The sequence below is a fragment of the Danio aesculapii genome, chromosome 2 (genome assembly GCF_903798145.1).
Source record: "Danio aesculapii chromosome 2, fDanAes4.1, whole genome shotgun sequence".
Classification (NCBI taxonomy): domain Eukaryota; kingdom Metazoa; phylum Chordata; class Actinopteri; order Cypriniformes; family Danionidae; genus Danio; species Danio aesculapii.
The window spans coordinates 39,819,470-39,839,194 of NC_079436.1; the positions used below are offsets into that span (position 1 = coordinate 39,819,470).

Genomic DNA, 19,725 nt, shown 5'->3' on the forward strand with positions numbered 1-19,725 from the left:
GTTGACAAAGGCCCTAAAGGTTCGGGGCTAGTGAAGGAAGAAAAGGCTAAAGGGAGGGAGAGGGGCATATCCACAGGTATAACAGGAGGAAAGGGCCAGGCTTTAACGCCTGAACGCTCTCCAGAAGCTGGAAATAGCTCTGCCTGCAGGGGGCCATGCCTCCGTGGGAGGAGGCATTGCCATCAGCCCAAGTGGCCGGTGCACGTTTATTTTTAGGAACAAGAAGATTATCAGGTGTGCTATCCAAGTACCAAATCAAGGAACCCACAGCTTTGTGTAGAACTGCAAACCCCCCCCCCCCCCCCCCCCTTGTCTCCACAATTGAGCGGTTGGTGTCTCCTCAGGGTAGTGAGGAGCGGACCAAAGGTGAGAGCTACTCAGAGGTATAGTCTTGTCTCCCACTGAAGGACTCTACTGAGGAAGTACTTAATGGTTCTCTGGCCAAAACAAAAGCCCTATTCATTAGCCTGGATTGTTATTTGCAGCCTGGAAGAGGGTGATGCTTCTCTTCGGGACTTTGAGGATGCAGAGATGATTATCTTGGTTGATAATGATACAATGTCAACCACAGCAAGAATAGACACTCTCACCTCAGTCTTGGGAAACTACGATGGGACACAAAAGAGGGCCTTTAGAAAGGGAAACATAGCTAATGACAACCGTAGTGGAATAAAAGTGTAGCTGGTCGAGAGTTTGGCAAGAAAAAGTTGTTTGATTAAGGTAAAGGAACCATGACATCTTGCCCGTGGGAGTATGACAGCTGCTCTGATTGAGTACGGTACACAGACGTACATGTATGCGTACATATGGTGTCCTGCCGTGTATCTTGCCTCCCCTGGGAACATTACGTGCTCCTTGCGGATTTCGACACACACGGCAAAGACCCATAGCAGCACAGCGGAGACTAATCAGGCAGAGCTGCCAACGGTCTGTCACAATACCACTAGCAGCACCACAGGAAAAAAAAGAGAGCGAGAGAGTGGAAAAGAAAAGGAGGAAGAGCCGTGAGAACCAGACTGATGGACAGGTAGAGAGAGGGGAAGACAGCAGGAGCACAACAGATAGACAGACTGATACAGGATGACAGACGGGGTGAGGGAGAGGTGACGGAGACACCCACAGGGACAGAGGGAGAGATGGAGGAATTCTTCCCATTTCAGACAGTATCTGTGAGACGACTGACACCCAGTTGGGCCAGGTGGCTTACCTGCGGCTGATGATGAAGACTCCGATGAAGATGAGCAACAAAATCACACTGCCGATCACAGACACCAAGAGCACGGTGGAGTTAGCTCCGTCCCCGATGATAGGAGAAGGAACTGAGAGGAAAAACAACATTAAAGTTCAGATCAAATGTATAATTTTCATGTAAAGTGTCAGATCAAACTTATCAGCCATTTTAAATTCTTATTGAAGAGCTTAGCTTCATCAGTGAGGAACAAATTCTGTTTCTTTCAAGGTTCTGAACCAACCTAGAATCAAAGCTCTAAAACATTCCACTCTTCACAGAGTTTGCTTTAAACTGCTTTTAAAAATACCAGCGACTTTGTAGTGAGCAAACAAAGAAACTATCGTAAAGAAAAGGAAAACATACACAAAAGCTATAATTATGTTACTTTAGAGAAATAGTTTCCGGATGAATGGGTGATCCACCCTAAAACTCAACACAGGTCTCTAATTGTGAGAACAAAGACTTGCCATTGTTGGTTCTGTAACACGCACAAGAAAACCTACCTGAGTTGGTCATGAACTCAAAAGGGGCACTGAATTCTCCGTAGCCAGCAGCGGTGCGGGCACGCACATGAAACACGTAGGAGGTGAGTGGGCTCAGGCCTTTGATCTCAGCGCTTCGGGACGAAGTCTTCATTATGCGATAACTGCGCTCGTTTTGATCCTGATTGGATAAGCAAAACAGGAAATGTTGAACCAGTGTGTTAGACTTGTCATTAGGATTGTTTTATTATTTTATTTTATTCTCATAAAATAAAAGGTAAAGGGATTTGTTTAGCATCTGACACTGAAAATACAGCCAGGCTTTTGTAGGGAAAACCGCAGCCTTGTTGTACAAAAACAAGGATGCCATCTTTGTTTTCACTTGCTCCCTTGAGTGTAACCTGAATTTGCTTGTTCAAAATTCCTGTTTCATCACTACATCCAAACCACTTAAACGATGTTGAGTTTGAACCAAAACAAGCAAAGGAACGAAAGTTTAATTGTTTTTTCGATATCCCCTAATGTTTGGCTTGTAATTGTTGGATCACAAACCAGAAACCTTTGTGTCTTGCGTGTGTGTGTCAGAATGTGTTTGCAATGGAAAACCTCAGAGTGTAAGGGAAAGGAATCTGACTACGGCTGCAATCTGTAATCAGTCAGCCAGAGGAAGACACAGCAGGAGCAGAGAGAGGAGAACGCTGTTATCCTCTCTCTATCCCAACGGCCTACATGCTCCACCCCAGATCTGTCCATCCACCCCATGCTGTTCTGACCCGCCAGTTCACCAGACTCCTACTGCGAGTGTGAGTGAGTCTGGTCTGCCTATGAACTAAAATGCAGTTCTCTGGTTTTGATGTGCCTGACATCATACAGCTCATGTTAAGGACTTAAGCGAAAGCTTCACTTTGATTGCTACAACTTAAAACATTCAAAGAATATCTCTTCTATTTATTAGGCCTGACAAAAAAAAGTCATGTCACTATGTCTGAATTACATTTACCAAAAGTAAATCCTTAATCTCAGGCTGTGAGAATGAGGAACCTGTCAAAAAGACTTCTTAAACCAGCACAGATTGCCTAGCTAAATAGCTCAACTATCACAGTCTTTCTGGTGAAGATGGTTGACCACATTTCTGGTTAAGAAGCCTCCTGGGGCTTTAGGCCAACATCAAAGACACAACATATGCTGGCCTATTCCTCAAAGCAGAACTTTTGAACACTTCTTTCCCATGAATCATCTCACCTTCTCGTAGTATTTGACCTCGTACTCAAGAATGACTCCATTGGGTCTCTCGGGTTGTTGCCATGCCAAAGACACAGCATGTCTGGTGATGTCCTTGGCCTGGATGGTGGTAACTGGAGAGGGAGCTGGAACCGGAGAAAAACACAAAGAGAAAACTCTTAGTGTTGCTAAGAGAAAACCAACCACCAGCTGTTTCAGAGAAACATAAATATGCTATTGCAATAAAGCAGTGATGAGGTATGAGATATACAGTATATGTTGTCACACTGAGAAAACTAAAAAAAACAACAACTACTAAATGCCGGAAGCTTTGCATGTCTGAAAATATAGTAATTACAGTTTCATAACTCCCAGAAAAAAGCTGAATCATCAAAGTGCACATAGTATATCGTCTTCTACGAGAATCAGACAAAAGCTTCTGATTCTTTCCTTCCTCTCATAATTCCACTTTGCTACTACAGAAGGTCCATTGATGCAGTCATCTAGGGAGCACATGCTTATCTGTAATCTTTAGGGTTTTATCAGTGACACTCAACAGTTGCCAGAGGGAATTTAAGCCAGACCCTGGGATGATTCTGGCTCAACTCTTCAGCACAGATAAAAAAAAAATAATATAAATATAATTAGAAACAGATCACTGTTTAATACTTCTCATATTAACTTGATTTGAACATTTCCTGGTAAAAAAAGAAAAATATGTTGCTGTTCAGCTACAAAGCTTTTCTGTGCAAGTGTGACTGCTAGAGCAATGATTGCTGGTTACTAGGGTGTTAAGACTGCTTAGAACAAGTTGCTATACAGTTTAAGGGGTATTTTGAGTGTGTGGAGATTACTGTGTGGTGGTAGCTAACACTACAAACAATAGTGTAGGTTAAGTTCAGTTGCTATGGTAGTAGTGGTTGCTAGAGCAATGTAAAGTGGTAACCATTTAAACTTACATGGTTCCTAAAGAAATGTTAGGTATTTACAACAGTGTTAAAACCATGTTGCTAGGCAGTTGCTAAGAAGTTCTGAGTGCCTGCAAGGGGTGTTATAACGAAAGAGCACTGCGCTACATCCGACAGATCACACGATTATGTCTTTCTTTTCTTTTTTTATTTATTTAAAACACATTGTAATCTGTTTTGATCATTTTTATTTGTTGTTTTTATTTCTTATAATTTCAATTCCTTAGCAGTTTTAATTACTATTGTGTATGAAACTTGTTTAACTTCTCAAACAAAGCAATGCAAGAAAAGTTTTACCGTTTTAACTACATCACACCTGAATCCAATAGCTATCCTACCTAATTAGTCAATCAACAATGTAAGAAATAGAGTATTGTATCTATATTGTATTGAATAGCAATAAAATTTATGTCAATAACAATGATAAGCTCTGGACTTGTTTACTCTATGTAGATCTAAGATCACACAGCAGAAATGTGCATCAATGGGAATCTAAATGTGTGTTGATATTAGAGATTTTCTCTGCCGAAAATAGGTTACCGAAAGTAGGTTATGCTATTTAATTTAATTTAACTCTAATTTTTGTGGCTTCAGTCATTGTTGGGATACTCTTTTAAATCTGCAAGCATTAACAACTGATATCGAAATATACAGTTGAAGTCAGAATTATTAGCCCCCCTTTGATTTTTCTTTTTCTTTTTTAGATATTTCCCAAATGATGTTTAACAGAGCAAGGAAATGTTCACAGTAGGTCTGATAATATTTTTTCTTCTGGAGAAAATCTTATTTGTTTTATTTCGGCTAGGATAAAAGCAGTTTTAATTTTTTTTAAACTATTTTAAGGTCAAAATTATTATCCCCTTTTAAGCAATATTTTATTTCAATAGTCTACAGAACAAACCATCATTATACAATAACTTGCCTAACTACTCTAACCTGCCTAGTTAACTTGATTAACCTAGTTAAGCCTTTAAATGTCACTTTAAGCTGTATAGAAGTGTCTTGAAAAATATCTAGTGAAATATTATTTGCTGTCATCATGGCAAAGATCAAATAAATCAGTTATTAGAAATGAGTTATTAAAACTATTATGTTTAGAAATGTGCTGAAAAAATCTTCTTTCCGTTAAACAAAAATTGAGAAAAAAATACAGGGGGGCTAATAATTCTGACTTCACTTATATTGGTAAAACAAATGGTGTTTAAAAATGTGTATTGATTATAGAAGTAGCATACAGTATAATCGAATGACCAACATAATCTTATTGCTGTTCATTTTAATCAGCTTAAACATAACATATATAGTTTATGTTATCTCAGCACTGAACAAGTGAAAGCATCTAGAAAGGGGTAGTGATATTGGTCAAATTGTATTATAGAATTTTAGATTTACACTTTAAATACTTTGTCACCTAAAGGTTTAAGTTCGGAATTTTATCTGAAACCTTTCTTGTAAAGTTTATTTTTTTGTATATATTGTTTTTCTAACATTATTTATTAATTGTTGAACAGCTAATTATGATAGCTATTGGTTTCGGGTGTGATATGTTTAAAATGATAAAGCTTTTTTGTATTTCTTTTTTTGGTTCTCTTGTATTGCTTCTTTGATCTGATGAAGACCAAGTAGGTCAAAACATTTTCTTAATAAACATTTTTTTTTTTAGAGCAATAGTGGCAGTGTCGCAATTTTTGTTTGTTTAGTGCTAGGATATTTCAACCACTCAATACATGTTACTACAAAGTTGATATGTTATTCTTTGTGTTTGCAAAGTGTTACTATGTAGATTCTGGGATGTTCTGGCTAGAAACAGAAAAAAAATACTGATATGAAAGCACTAGACGAGAAATACACATTTGGTTTCAGTGCTTTAGAGCAATACCTGCTCAAAACCCCAATATATTGGGCCATAAATGCTAGGAACAGACGGTGAGGAGTGAAGGTCTGTTTGAAGAGTGTAGCGACAGGTGTGATGGCTATTACAACCAGAGCACACCAAAACGACGATGGTGAGAAAGACTCTTGGAAGACCCCGCTCCTAGAGGCCCTACACACACAGTCTCCAAAGCCAGACAAAAAGGCACTTCCTGTCTCATGCTTTCTCAAGAACCCAAAATTAAACACCTTGTAAAAGTTAACAGTCCACCCAGCGCAAACAAATGCGAACGGCCAACAAATGTACGTATGCGGAATTTGACCCGACACGCGGTTTAATGTCATAAAAATCCGTTCTGACAGACACAGACGAGAACTAATTAGAAATTTCTCTGTGGTGATATAAGACAGAGCACTTTCACAGAAGGGAAAGCTGATTGCTGAGTTGATGACTACGTTTGGGATCGGAGTGTGGTGAGAAATTCAACACATCACCACCCTATGACCAGATCACATGATGACATTACGCTGGTATTTAATGAAGTCATGACAGAGGAAATATCATGTTCAACAATAATTTGTTAACATAAGCCACACACTTACCCGCTTGGTTGGTGGTAACAGTCACAGAGACTGCTTGTTCGGGTCCAGGACTCTGTTTGGAGACCCCGTTGACTGCCCAGATCTCGAAGGTGTAGTTTGTGTGAGCCTGCAGGTCATTTATGGACACCCGGGTAGTGCGTAGGCCCAGCTGCTGAGGGGAAAAATGGATGCCATTGCCACAGGGCTGACAGCGTTGACCGTCTGAGCTGCACCGCTTGCATATAACGTTATAGGCAAGGTCCTGCCTGCCACCAGAGGATGCTGGAGCCGTCCACTCCAGATTCACCGAAGTCTCGTTCACATTGGAAATGAGGTGCTGAGGAGCAGATGGGGGCTCTACAAAAAGACAATTTTGGAAAAAAATGCACACTGTCAGAGAAACGATGCCAAAATAGGCGCATGATTTATGCTTCATTTCCGTTACAGTGATGTCTGAAAGTTCTAGAACAAACAAAACAGGATTATGACTGTGGCAGAGATTGATCTCAAAATACACCCTTGGCAAGGGAATCTTCAATGGCAAACAAATACACACCCTTTTTATTGCCACTGCAGGCAGATGATGTTACAGGCTATGACAGATAGGAGTCTGTTTGTGTGCTTTTGTGTATTTGTGTATATTTGCGTTGTTTTTCTCTGCGGTGTATTCGTTAGCCAGGCGCTGCTGAATTTAAAGATAATTACATTTATGACAAACCAGCACCACAGGCGACGCAGTGCTAGCTGTGCAAAAAGGAAATACACTCAGAGAGGGAAAGAGAGAGAGAGAGAGAGAGAGAGAGAGAGAGAGAGAGAGAGAGAGAGAGAGAGAGAGAGAGAGAGAGAGAGAGAGAGAGAGAGAGAGAGAGAGAGAGAGAGAGAGAGAGAGAATGATTACATCTCCATAATTGAGCAACTTGCTGATAGGGATCTCATAAATGCTAATTTGGTCGCCCTCGCTTGCCATCTTTGGTGTAGCAATGACGTTCTCATCATGAATATGGTTTTCTAAATCAGCAGTCCCAGGTTGATTTTCTCACAAAGTCTACCCAAGGAACTTTTTATTGCTCAGTGGCTGCACTTTTATTGCTCAGGAGACTTAATTGAGTTCACACTTATGTACTCCAGTATAAACTTAGATTAAGAAGTTTCTCCTAAAGTTTTTGAAGATAAATTCTGGCTGTTATAGATAAGATCATTTGCTTTAGAGAAATTTTTATAATTTTGAGCACAGTTTGAGACTCCTTTTTTAACTCCTTAGGACACAGGTGTCAAAGCCAGTTCCTGGAGGGCTGCAACCCTGCACAGTTTAGTTCGAACCTTGCTTCAACACACTTACCTGTAGGTTTCAAACAAGCATGAAGGGCTGTTTCTCAATTCCAAGAACGCAGAGAATGGACTTGCGTTCTTCTGAAGACCGGTCTTGCCAAGTTACCTCAGAAGAACGAACTCAGGAGACCGCGAGAACACAACGTGTCCTGTGAGAAATGAGATGCTGCGTTCTTCCTGATGGTCACATGACCTTTTCGCATTTTAACGGAAAATTATTTAAACATTACAGCATTATTGTTTTTCCCCTTTTCAATTTATATATACTATGCATAAAGAAATTATAAATATACTTTGCACAAATCTAAATAAAACAAATTTTAATACAAATTTCAGCAAATAAACACCCTTAATGTGTTTCTGCCTTTATAAAGATTTTAATGGTAATGATTACTTTCACCATCTCATTTAGGGAAACTCCTGAGATAAATAAGGTATATCTCTGAACTTTAATAATAAATCTATATAAAATACTGCACTTCCCACTTCCTTTATTCAGCCACAATGACTTCTGGGACTTCTAGAGCAAGTTTGGTGCTCAAGTCTGCATTGATGCGTCCTCGATATCAAGAACACATCCAAGAACTTTCATGTGTCCTCCGTTCTTGCGGTTTTGAGTTATGGAACTGAACTTTGATGGTTGATGATGGCGTTACACGAGAACACGAGGACGCAAGAATGCTGAAGAAAGCATATTGAGAAACAGCCAAGGACTCAATAAGTTTGATCAGGTGTGTTTCATTAGGGTTGGAACTAAACTATGCAGAGCTCCGGCCCTCCAGGAACTGGCTTTGACACCTGTGCCTTAGGATATAAACATGTCTCCTCTTCTACCATTTCTCAGACAAACGAGTAGTTCCGCATCCAAAATTGCACCATTGGTTAATATTGGCATATTGCTGAAATAAAAAAAATCTCAGCACTCAAAAAAAATCTGTAGGTGGTTTTAATGGCCACACATCCAACACCAAACTAAAAGGAGTGCGCAAAGAGGACAAACATTCAAACAGGATGTGTCTCATTATACCTTCTCCAAATCTCCCCATATGGCGAAAGCCATTTTCAAATATCTCCATATCCTCCAAATCATTTAAACACTTCAAACACGTATCTGACCCAGGTCTGGATTAGATTGAATTCCTCCTGACTGAGCCTTAAGTGTAAATGGTCTTTAAACTCTGTTTAACCTGTATTAAGTATGTGGCTGCCATCCCCACCCAGAAGACTGAGGTGAAGTGAGCATGCTCCCAAGGTGGCTCGGTGCCACACGCTCTGTGATTGACAGGAGCTGATTAAGTCGACTGGCTTCACTGCATTTTAATACGATAAGGTGAGAGAGAGAGGCTCGACTCGGCAAGCGTAATGGGGTCGTTCCTCTCGCGCCTCTTTGCTGTCTGTCTCCCCGCTTTCTTGCATTTCGCTTTTTCCCTCCCTTGCTACCTAGCGCCTTTTTATCTCATTCTTTGCGTGAGCCTTTAGCGCATTGACTCTTGAGTATGTGACGGGTGCTTCTAGGTGAACGACAGACGGCATTATGAAAGAGAGCTCCAATTAAAGAGGCAGGAGAAAGCTGGAAAGACAATCTGATACGTAAAATGGACGCCCGATAGGTGCATAAGAGCCCTTCCCCCGCCCAACCTGCCACCCCTGATCATTCAGATGTAGAAAACCCATTTCATCTGACACCATGAACACATCTGGCCTGAATGCCAGTGCCACCCATTTCACAGAAAGCTTTAATAGATTTATCAAGTAACACTTTTTTAAATCCCCCTAGGCTTGAGTCTGCAAACTTCTGAGTGTGAGAAAGCGTGTGTCATGAATGACTTGACGTGTGTGTTCGGTTTTTACGATTAACCCTGTCGTCTCGGCTCAGAGCTGTGGCGCGTCGGCAGTCGAAGCTCTGGTGCAGGTCTCTATTTAACAAGCAGAACACTGTTATCAAGTCTATGACTCACCTCAGGGTCTGACACACATATCTATCTTTACTCATCATGACAGGACTCCTCCCAACTCAATACTACACACACACACACACACACACACATTTTTTTAACCAGTCATGAAACTTTTTGATTAGGCAATGCAGAAATAAAAGGCACAAAATAACATCCGCTGCAATTAAACATCCAATAATTTGTCACTGTCAAGCACATTTGAATTATTTTGGTCCCTAAGTTTGATAAGTAGCCTTTAGGAAAACAGCTTCACTGGTGTGTGAAGTAAACAGCTGCGGTTTGATACAAGTCCAGGCGGTGCTGGTTTTCCAGATTGATACGTGCTTCCTCGGTTCAAAATCCCTGACCTGTTCTAATGATTACTCGTGTTTGTTTACGTCTGTGTTTTTAGTCTCATGAAAGCCAGACGTTTGACTACAGGCATAATCTAGTCCACATTATAACTTCAGCTAGCCAAGATTGTCACATTTAGATAGGAGGAATTGATATGATTGACATGTAAAATCAATCTTTGAAACTGAGTGTATTTATTTAAAACTTCCCCTTGACATTTTATTTCAGGCTTCTTTAATTACTTTGTACTTCAGTCAAAAATTGCTGGGTATGGCGAACTTACTGTGTTAATGTTGTTCTGCAAAACACTTTTGTTGCTATTGAGGTAATATGGTTGAAGGGATTGTTCCCAAAAATGAAATGTTTATGATATTTTTCTTCTGTTGAACACAAAACAATATATTATAAAGAATGTAGTAGTAGTAGTAGTAGTAGTAGTAGTGGTATAGAAGCCAATGGCTGTTTGTTTCTAACATTCCTCAGTATATTAGTCCTCAGTATATTCCTCATTCCTTCGTTTGTGTTTAACAGAAGAAAGAAACTAAAACAGGTTTAGAAAAAGGGGAGGATGAGTAAATAAGTTTAAGTTTAGGGACAGGTTTAGTGGTATGTGTAGGTTTAAAGTCAACAGTAGCTATGTTTCCATCCAAAAATGTGAATTAACATTATGTGCAAAACTGGGTTATGGAATAAAAGATGTGTGAATAAAGCAGCGTTTCCATCCAAGGAGTCAAAGAAAACAAATCGTCACTTTCTGATTAACTGGTGCCAAATATCACAAGTAAAAATGAAATTTGCTGTGGTAGGAGAAGCTGCATGACTCTTTTCTTCTTTTGTTAATAAATGACTTGCGCCTCAGAAGGCAATCCTGACACGTGGTGAACACGTAGTGGCGTTTGAAGGCGTGAGATGCGGAGCACAGACGCTCTTGATTCTGGAGGTCATTAATAATATAACAACACTGATGCTGAAACGGTTAAGGTGTTTTAAAATGACCAAAACAACAGTTCAGATGGTTTACAGTGTGCTCAGCCTGCTGGTTTGTCCATTCACACACATTATTATCATCACATGATCTCCTGTAACATCACATGACCTTTTTTATTGCGCATACTGGAATTTGTTTGGTAAAAGGGGAGCATTTAAAGGGGGGCATTTAAAGACATTTAAAAAGAACATATTTTAGATCAGTAATCACAATACAGTGATATTTTTATATCATACTGTCAGAATCTTATACCAGTCCATGCCTACTACTGATACAAAAAAGAAGAAGATATTCTAATCTATGAAGATACTGTGAAATCCACTTACGTGTACAGGGCATAGATGCAGGGTCCGTCTCAGACCTGAAGAAGCCTTTATCACAGGCACAGGAAGTAGATCCCTCTCTTACAGAGTAGCTGTGCAGGGGACACTTAGAGCAGCTGCCGTCTGTGGCTAAAGCTCTGTAGTTACCGATCTTACAGGCTGGGAAGAGAAAGAAACAGAGAAAACGGAGACGTTACGGATCATGAAACATAGTATACTGCTACAATATATCATAACTTGGAGATAAAAGTTCTTTCATGTCTAGTGATCATAACACACTCATGTAAACACACAGTGTGAAATCTGATAATATTTTGAAATCTGCTAATGATTACATTTGACAGTGTTATAAAATGATTAGTATTTTTATAAATCACCATCAGAGGAATCATTCACCCAATAAGTAAACTACTCATGCTCAGGTTGTTTTAAATTTTTATGAATCTCTTTTTCCTGTTGAACCCAAAAGAGGTATTTTGAAAAATGCTAGTAGCCATTGACATCCATAGTTAGTGAAAAAATATAGAATATTATAGAAGTCAACGGCTACAGTTTTAAAAGATTCTTCAATTTTTCTTATTTTGTTTTGAATGTAAATAAAATCTAAACTTTGGAACATGTGGAGGGTGAGTAAATGATGACAGAAGTTTCATTTTTAGGTGAACTATTCATTTGAATAGTAAATATTTTTAAAAAGTTGCTGATACAGATAAATAGAAAAAGAAAATTAAAGAAAATAAAAAAATAAAAACACTGAACTATCAATTTTAATAGTAGATTTTATAAGTAGCTGATTCAGATTAAATAAAATAAATAAATTAATAAATAAACAAAAAACCCTCAACTATTCATTTGAATAATATATTTTAAAAATAGCTGATTCAGATTAAATAAGATAAAATAAAATAACAAAAAAAAAATAAAATGAAATAAAAAATTAAATAGATAAAAACCCTGAACTATCCATTTGAATAGTAGATTTTTTTTAAAAGTAGCTGATTCAGATGAAATAAAATGAAATAAAATAAAAAAACCCTCAACTATCCATTTGAATAGTAGATTTTTTTTGAATAGCTGATTCAGATTAAATAGAAAAAAAAATAAATTACCAACAAGTATCCATTTGAATAGTAGATTTTAAAAAGGTAGCTGATACAGATAAACTAAATAAAAATAAACTAAAATTGTAAAAACTGGAACCAACTTCATGTATCAAAAAAATATATATATTTATACAAAAAAAAAAAAAAAAGCTGTGAAGGAAGAAAATCGAGAAGTTAATGATCATGAACTATGCAACATATACAGCCACAGTATGTCATAATTTGCAGATAAAAATCTTAGTCTTTCATCTCCAGCTATCATAAGCCACTCAGTGTGTGAATGTTTATGTGTAACACACTGTAAGGGAGTGGTGTGGAATTTCTGAATGACAGACAGCAGTGCACAGCTTTCTGACACTCTAATGAAGAGCGGAAGTGATACCAGAGGAATGCACTGTCATTAATCCTAACACCCAAACCCAGCTCCCCTCTCTCTCTCTCTCTCTCTCTCTCTCTCTCTCGTTTTCCAGCTCTGTTCTCTCTGTCTCAGTCTCTCTTTTCAAGTTTGTCCACTTTCTTTTATTTCTCCTTCATTTTTTTGTCCTCCCTCCAGCATTATTCTTTTCATCCTTTGTTTGTTTGTCTTTCCACTTCCTCCTTTCTGTTGCTCCCTCTAAATATGCCACACACAAACACACAGGCATAATTTCCTATTTATGGTGACAGAGACAAAGGAATGCTTTGAGGTCTTTTATTGACTTTTTTTCTCTCTACAAAGCCATCGATGCCCCGCACAAGTACAGATAGCATTTGAACAAGAATAAAACCGCACTACTTACGACATTTATCCAAGAGTATATCGATTTGTAGATAGTTTACAGATGTGTTTGCCTAAAAGGCCCCATCAATATAAACGCTCAGCAGAAAATATCACAAATCATAATAATGCTCTTAGCGATAATCATACATGCTCTTAGCAAAGCATTATGGGAAAGAAACACAAGGCTTTTATATGACAAATAGGACAAACAAGCTTTCGTGTGTCGGGACAACAGGCCTTAAAGGGCGGTCTCTCTCAGGGCTTTGTGTGCCATTCACTTACATTCATATGAATGAGAACAAATGTGGAGAATATTTGTCTTTCGCTGCGTACAAAAGTTTGGGTTTGGTGAACTCTGACCTGCAAGTTCAAGCAATGGATATAGCAATAAAACCGTAAAGCAACAGAACTTGTAAACGTCACAGATAGGCCTACTGGGTGAAAATCAAATGTGGGAAACTACACTGTAAAAATATTATATTTTATTAAATAACTAAAAATAATAATAATCCTTTAATTAATAGGTTGCATATTTTGTGGATCTCATGTGTTTTGCATATATATGTATAAGAATTTCATTATGGAACCTTGATATAGGGCTGCACGATTTGGAGAAAAATATCTAATTGTGATTTATCTGATTAAAATTGCCGATTTGCGATTTAAAATGCAACTTAGTTTCATAAAAGAGCTGCAGGTTTGATGTGGTGGATTTAACAGCACCAAACAAAGACCAAGCATAATCACAAAGTACGCTACACTATGCTACTGTTTATTTAAAAGATTTTTTTTCCAATTAAGTTGTCAGACAAATTAAGACAATAACTACAGTATTTTAAATTCAATTAAATTAGTTATAAATAAAATCTTATATACAGTTAAAGTCAGGTTTGTTAGCCCCCCTGCCAATTTTTTCCCCCCAATTTCTGTTTGACGGAGAGAAGATTTTTTTCAACACATTTCTAAACATAATAGTTTTAATAACTCATTTCTAATAACTGATTTATTTTATCTTTGCCATGATGACATTAAATAATATTTGACTAGATATTTTTAAAGAATAAAAAAATAAAATAAAGACAAAACATTAATTCATTCATTCATTCATTTTCCTTTGGCTTAGTCTCTTTATTCATCAGGGGTCGCCACAGCGGAATGAACCACCAAAACCTTAGAGAGTGTTGGTTGGTTCCTGTTAGTTGTGCTCCTTTTTTACCAACCAAGTTTGTCGACGGCATTATAACGACACAGATCACTCTGCCTATTCATGCCAGAGTCCCACGGAAAAAGTGATTGACAGTTGGTAATTTGTGTGTAACTTATCATTATTTATTTATGATTTGGTTATGGGTAAAACAATGACCACGTGGGTTGGGTAGCTGAAATGATAAGCTACAAATAATTAATTCGTTATGAATTAATTAATTATTCATAAATAATTAGTTTACTGCCTCCTACGATGACAATGTCATCATCCACCATGATGTTTCACATTAGTCATCGTACGATGCCAAATTGGTTGACATCGCCCAACCCTATTGTGAAATATACACATACTTTCATTTCAAGTGAGAACTCAATAAGTTCTCTGCCTTAACAAACCAAGAAGAACAGGCAAGATGCAGGAGGTCAAGAGAGACAGTACTTCAAACAAGTGTCCCTCATCACTCTCTGCCTCATTCTCTCCTATTTTCTCTCCAATTCTTTTAATCTCACATAAGTGTCAGAAACCCCGGGGTCGCATTAGTGCTCGCCCTCGGGAATCGCCACCTTCCAATCTCCTCCATTTCATCCCTCCCTCCATCAAAGTCTGCCCAGGGGCCAATCACTTGCAATCAGCCACAACGACACGCTTGATCAGAGGACAGAGCTAACGTACATTCTCAGAGAGCAGATTAACGCAGTTTTGTCATCTTCTAAACGGGATCCATAAAACAACGGTAGGAGGGTTGAGGGGATGGAAAGATGGAACAAGCTCAATTGCTGCCTTAAGTCGTGACCTCCGATGGACAGGCCTGCTTTGTAGCCGTGCGTTGGAGGAGAAGGATGATGGAATTAGAGCCTGATCAGCTTTGGTTCATCTTAACTCCAGCTGGGGGACAGAATTAATTGAAGAAGATTCTTGGGAAGCTTAAAGCCCCCAGTTAAGTTTTTAAAGGTGTTATATTTAAGGACATCTATAAGCCTGTGGGCTCCAAAACAGTGACAAATGTCACATTTAGAAAATATAAACAACCAAAGCTTGCAGTTTGTCACTTCCACCTAAATAAATCAATGATTCTTTTAAACAACATTTCATACTTCAGTTCCTATCAAATCTGACCAATCAAATGTTCTATAGTATCTGACATGACCCGCCTCCTAAATTTGCTTTTAAATTCATGAGCTTAAGCTCAACCACTCTTACTTACAGAGCTGTGCTAAAACAAAATACTCTTAACTATTCTTTATTAAGAGGAGCAACTACTCTATGTCCCACCCTGCCTTTATGTTTCAATGGGATATTTACTTAATTATTCTTGGCCTCTTCTACCTTGTGGTGTAGAGGGCAATGGGATATATAAACAGCTAATGTTTTCAGCCAATGATAAACTTCCGGTGAAAGTTTTATGTGACTATTTTCAATGTCATAATGTTCCTTTTACAACATTGATGTTGTGATGGTGTCTATTGAAAAAGACCATGCGGTGGATGGTGGGACGAAATCGCTGACATATTTAGCATTCATTTAGTTCAATTCAATTCATGTCTTTTTCTATAGCGCTTTTAAAATGTAGATTGTGTCAAAGCAGCTTAACATAGAAGTTCTAGTAAATTAAAACTACGTCAGTGCTGTTTCCAGAGTTGAAGTTCAGTTTAGTTCAGTTCAGTGTGGTTTAATTTTCACTGCTGAAAGTCCAAACACTGAAGAGGAAATCCATCGATACGCAGCTCTACAAGTCCCAAACCAAGCAAGCCAGTGGCAACTTATGGCGAGTTCGTACTGCATGATTTTTTAAAGTAGTCACGTCACAGATGTTTTCACACTGCATGACTATCTGGGGTAGCAATCAGTCTGTGATGTGTTTACATTGCAAGATGGATTGGTGACAAGACAATTCACACTGCATGACTTTAAAATAGTAAGAATCGCCGACAACTTTGTCTTTGTCTGCAAACTACGTCTCATAACCAAACACGCGAGAAGTGACAAGGAAACAAGGTGAGGTCACATAGTACATCTTTGTTATTTTGTTATGCCTTTAGTGAGGTAATAAAATTTACTTATTTTGCTTACCTGTACCTTTGCTCACAAGGGAATTAGCAAGAATTTCTCCTCAACTTTATTTCTTTTTCGACCCGGTTGTGATATTGCTCAGATGACACGTCAAACAGACACGAGTGCTCTTGCCAAATTTACACTAGTTTTTCATCCATTTCTTGGGTCCAAATAAACCCAACCTCCCGCTGACATGCAGATACCCATACTAGTGGATGCTGCTCTCTCAATGGCTGTAGGTAATTGCCGATGCTATTTTTCAATGAGAACTCATTTCACACGGCATGATTTTGATTTGGCGACAGCTCCAGATATTTAACATGCCAAATATCTCACGGGCGTCATTGACTCATCTGTGATTCTCTCAGACCGCGTCTTTGATAGTTCACACTGTGTGATTGTCACTCACGGGAACGAGCACTGATTTGCCTGTGATTGCAGGCATTGGTTTGTGATTTCTCAAAACCTTTTGGTGAGTCAAAATCGGGGCTAAAATCATGCAGTCTGAACATGGCATTAGTTGTTCAAGCTTAAAACAAGACGAAAGACTGTGTAAACGCAAGCGATGTTAGTAGCAGCAGGCTAGCGCAGAAACTCCATTGAAAATACTGGGGTACAAAAACCCACTAAGACCCACTTTATTTTGTACACTAATCAGGCAGTGAAGATCACAGACTTTTAAAGAAATCAGATCTTAAACTTGCCAATTTTTTAATGGTGCGACAGTTCGCCGGAAGTGCTTGAGCTGGCTGACTGATAATTAAAAATCCGTGTGTATATACCTCATTGAAATGACGTCGCACATCGTACAAATACGCACATTTCAAAGCACTTCACGGGACCTTTAAAAGCCTCGCTAGGAAACCGAAGAAGGTGCGTTCGAGAGCAGATCTCCGGTGCAGGAGCTTGGGTCTTGTTTACAAGTGAATGCACTCGTTGACTTGCAGCACTTTTCTCGAGCACTTAGGACATCTAACACCCTCCACCTGCTTAAGAGTCGAGTGTTTTCTCAGTCCCAGACCCTTACGAAGGACGACCAGCTGTCTCGTCCTTCCATCCCAGGTCCCTCATGAGACTCCTAACAGCTCCTGGTTTCCATTCCACACAAGGCTCTCATCCCCCCCCCTGCAGATCTGACCTTTCCTCCCTCTCTCCATGAAGCCTCTGACCACTGGCTTGGACAATAGGAGAACAATCATGCTCTCATTGTCCATTCTGGTAGACGATTGAAGAGATGAGCTTACTGCCTGTGACATAATAAAGCTGTAATTACGAGCCCATGCCCCAATATTCAGGGTCAGCGATTTCGTCCCTGCGTTCACCGCATGGACAATGTCTTTTTCAATAGACACCATCGCAAACTGAGATATGAATGCTTTCTATGGGGTTTGGACCTTAAAACAGTCACCTGTTGTCCTCCATAGAAAGACAAAATGCAGGGTGGAGTTGAGGACAAAAGATGGATTGAGTCATTGTGTTGGGAAGAGAATGAATTATGGAACTACAAGGTATGTGTGGCGGTTTATGCGTATTGAAAGATGTTCCAGGCGGGACAAAAGGAGTTCAATTAGATGCATGTAATCTGAGGACGTTTGGTTGGACACGTAACAGAGGTCTGATGATAAAGACATCGGTGGATCCTATTGAGAGGATCACAAATAAATAAATAGTGGACAAAGAGGTAAGACTGCAGGAAAAGTAAATAGAATGTGAAAGAAAAGAACGAGAGAGGGACAGAAAAATGAGAAGGAATAGTGCTTCAGCACTGGGTGGTCTTTTAGAGAGTGTGTGTGTGTGTGTGTGTGTGTGTGTGTGTGTGTGTGTCCTCTTGGAAATTCAACACTGACTTAACTTTGCCAGGTTATATTTCTCCCCTCTCACACACACACAAGTGAAGTGAGACTCTTTCCTTCTCGATCTCTCACAATTTCTGCTCATTTACTTTCTCGGCTACATCCTGTACCTGACTAATTAAACGTGTTAAAAGTAGTAATGTATGTAAACAGAAGTTTCAATAATACTTCATGTTTAAATAATTGTGTTCATCAAACATATATTTTGGTTTATGTATCTTATAATCACTGAAATGTCAATGGAAACCTAGCTAGTACAGCTAGTTTTACAAGTTGGGAGATGTGATTGGGAAACTGATTAGAAATTGAGCAAACTGAACAATTTGGTCACTCCTACAGCATGGTCTTTCACAAACAAACACATACACCACCCACGTTCACACGCACACGCACATGCCGATGGCAGAGAAAGTGAAGTCAAGACCAGTGGGTTTGCGTGAACTAATGGCTAACATATTTATGACACTTTTATGATGCCGGCTTATCTCTGATGCCGCCGCTCAGGAGGATCAGCAGTGGCTAATCCACCTCACATACACAGACTCGCATTATCTCACAAGTTATCAGGTTTAGGCCGGAATATCAGGGACTTTTCATGACATTTACTGCCTTTTATGCTGTTCCTTGTCTCTCCTTGTCAACTCAGTGTCACAGGCTGGTTATTTTACTTTTAACACTGTTATACACTATAAAAAATGATTAGTTCACAGTACTTAAATTAAGTGAGTAAACCTACTGCTTTTAAACATATTAGTTGAAATTACTTAAAATATGCGAGTAAACTCGTTGCCTTAATATCTCTAAGTAAACGAACTATGTGCATAATTATGAATATTGAGTTAAATCAACTTAACAGTTTCAAGCTAGAATGGGTTTACTCGCTTATTTAAGTAAAGTCAACTCTTAAAAAAAATTGTTAACCAGTTGCCTTAAAAGTAAAATAAATAATCACTTTTTACAGTGTATGTATATTTAGGCTAAATTGGTTGATGAAAATAGGTTGGCAAACATTAAACTGTTATATAGTCTTATATATTTTTCATATCTAATTTAATATTTACCATAATTTACAGAAGACAACCACTAAAATGTCATTCAGTAATAATTCATTGTAATTTTTAAACGTTACACTTTGCCATGATTTCTCAAATCTCTAGGTTTCACTTATTTGTCAGCAAATTTTAATGATTTAAAAGACAATAACATTTAGTTTGATTACTTATTCTTTTACATATTTGAATAAATACAAATTATAATAAGCATGCTTTTTTATCATTTATTACATAATTCCTGTTACGCTGAATGACAACAGAATTCTTTTCATAACTTCACATTGTTTGGGATGATTTTTTAGTGAAGTGGATCTGCCTAAAATATTAAGGATGTCCAGATCACATGATCAGAAATCAGGCTTGATCATGCAGTTTTAGACTCGATTGAATATCGACTGGATATTATATATA

At 38.5% G+C, this 19,725-nt stretch overlaps 1 protein-coding gene across 2 annotated transcripts in view; it reads right to left on the reverse strand.

The window, feature by feature from the left end:
* epha4a (eph receptor A4a) overlaps positions 1 to 19,725 on the reverse strand; it is a 62,206-nt gene that overhangs the window by 19,025 nt on the left and 23,456 nt on the right. For both annotated transcript variants that reach the window (XM_056479260.1, XM_056479252.1), the window contains exons 4-8: positions 11,291 to 11,446; positions 6,378 to 6,713; positions 2,956 to 3,080; positions 1,735 to 1,894; positions 1,208 to 1,319 (exon numbers count right to left, since the gene is read on the reverse strand). In XM_056479260.1, the coding sequence (XP_056335235.1) occupies positions 1,208 to 1,319; positions 1,735 to 1,894; positions 2,956 to 3,080; positions 6,378 to 6,713; positions 11,291 to 11,446 (889 nt within the window). The remainder of the gene's footprint in view (positions 1 to 1,207; positions 1,320 to 1,734; positions 1,895 to 2,955; positions 3,081 to 6,377; positions 6,714 to 11,290; positions 11,447 to 19,725) is intronic.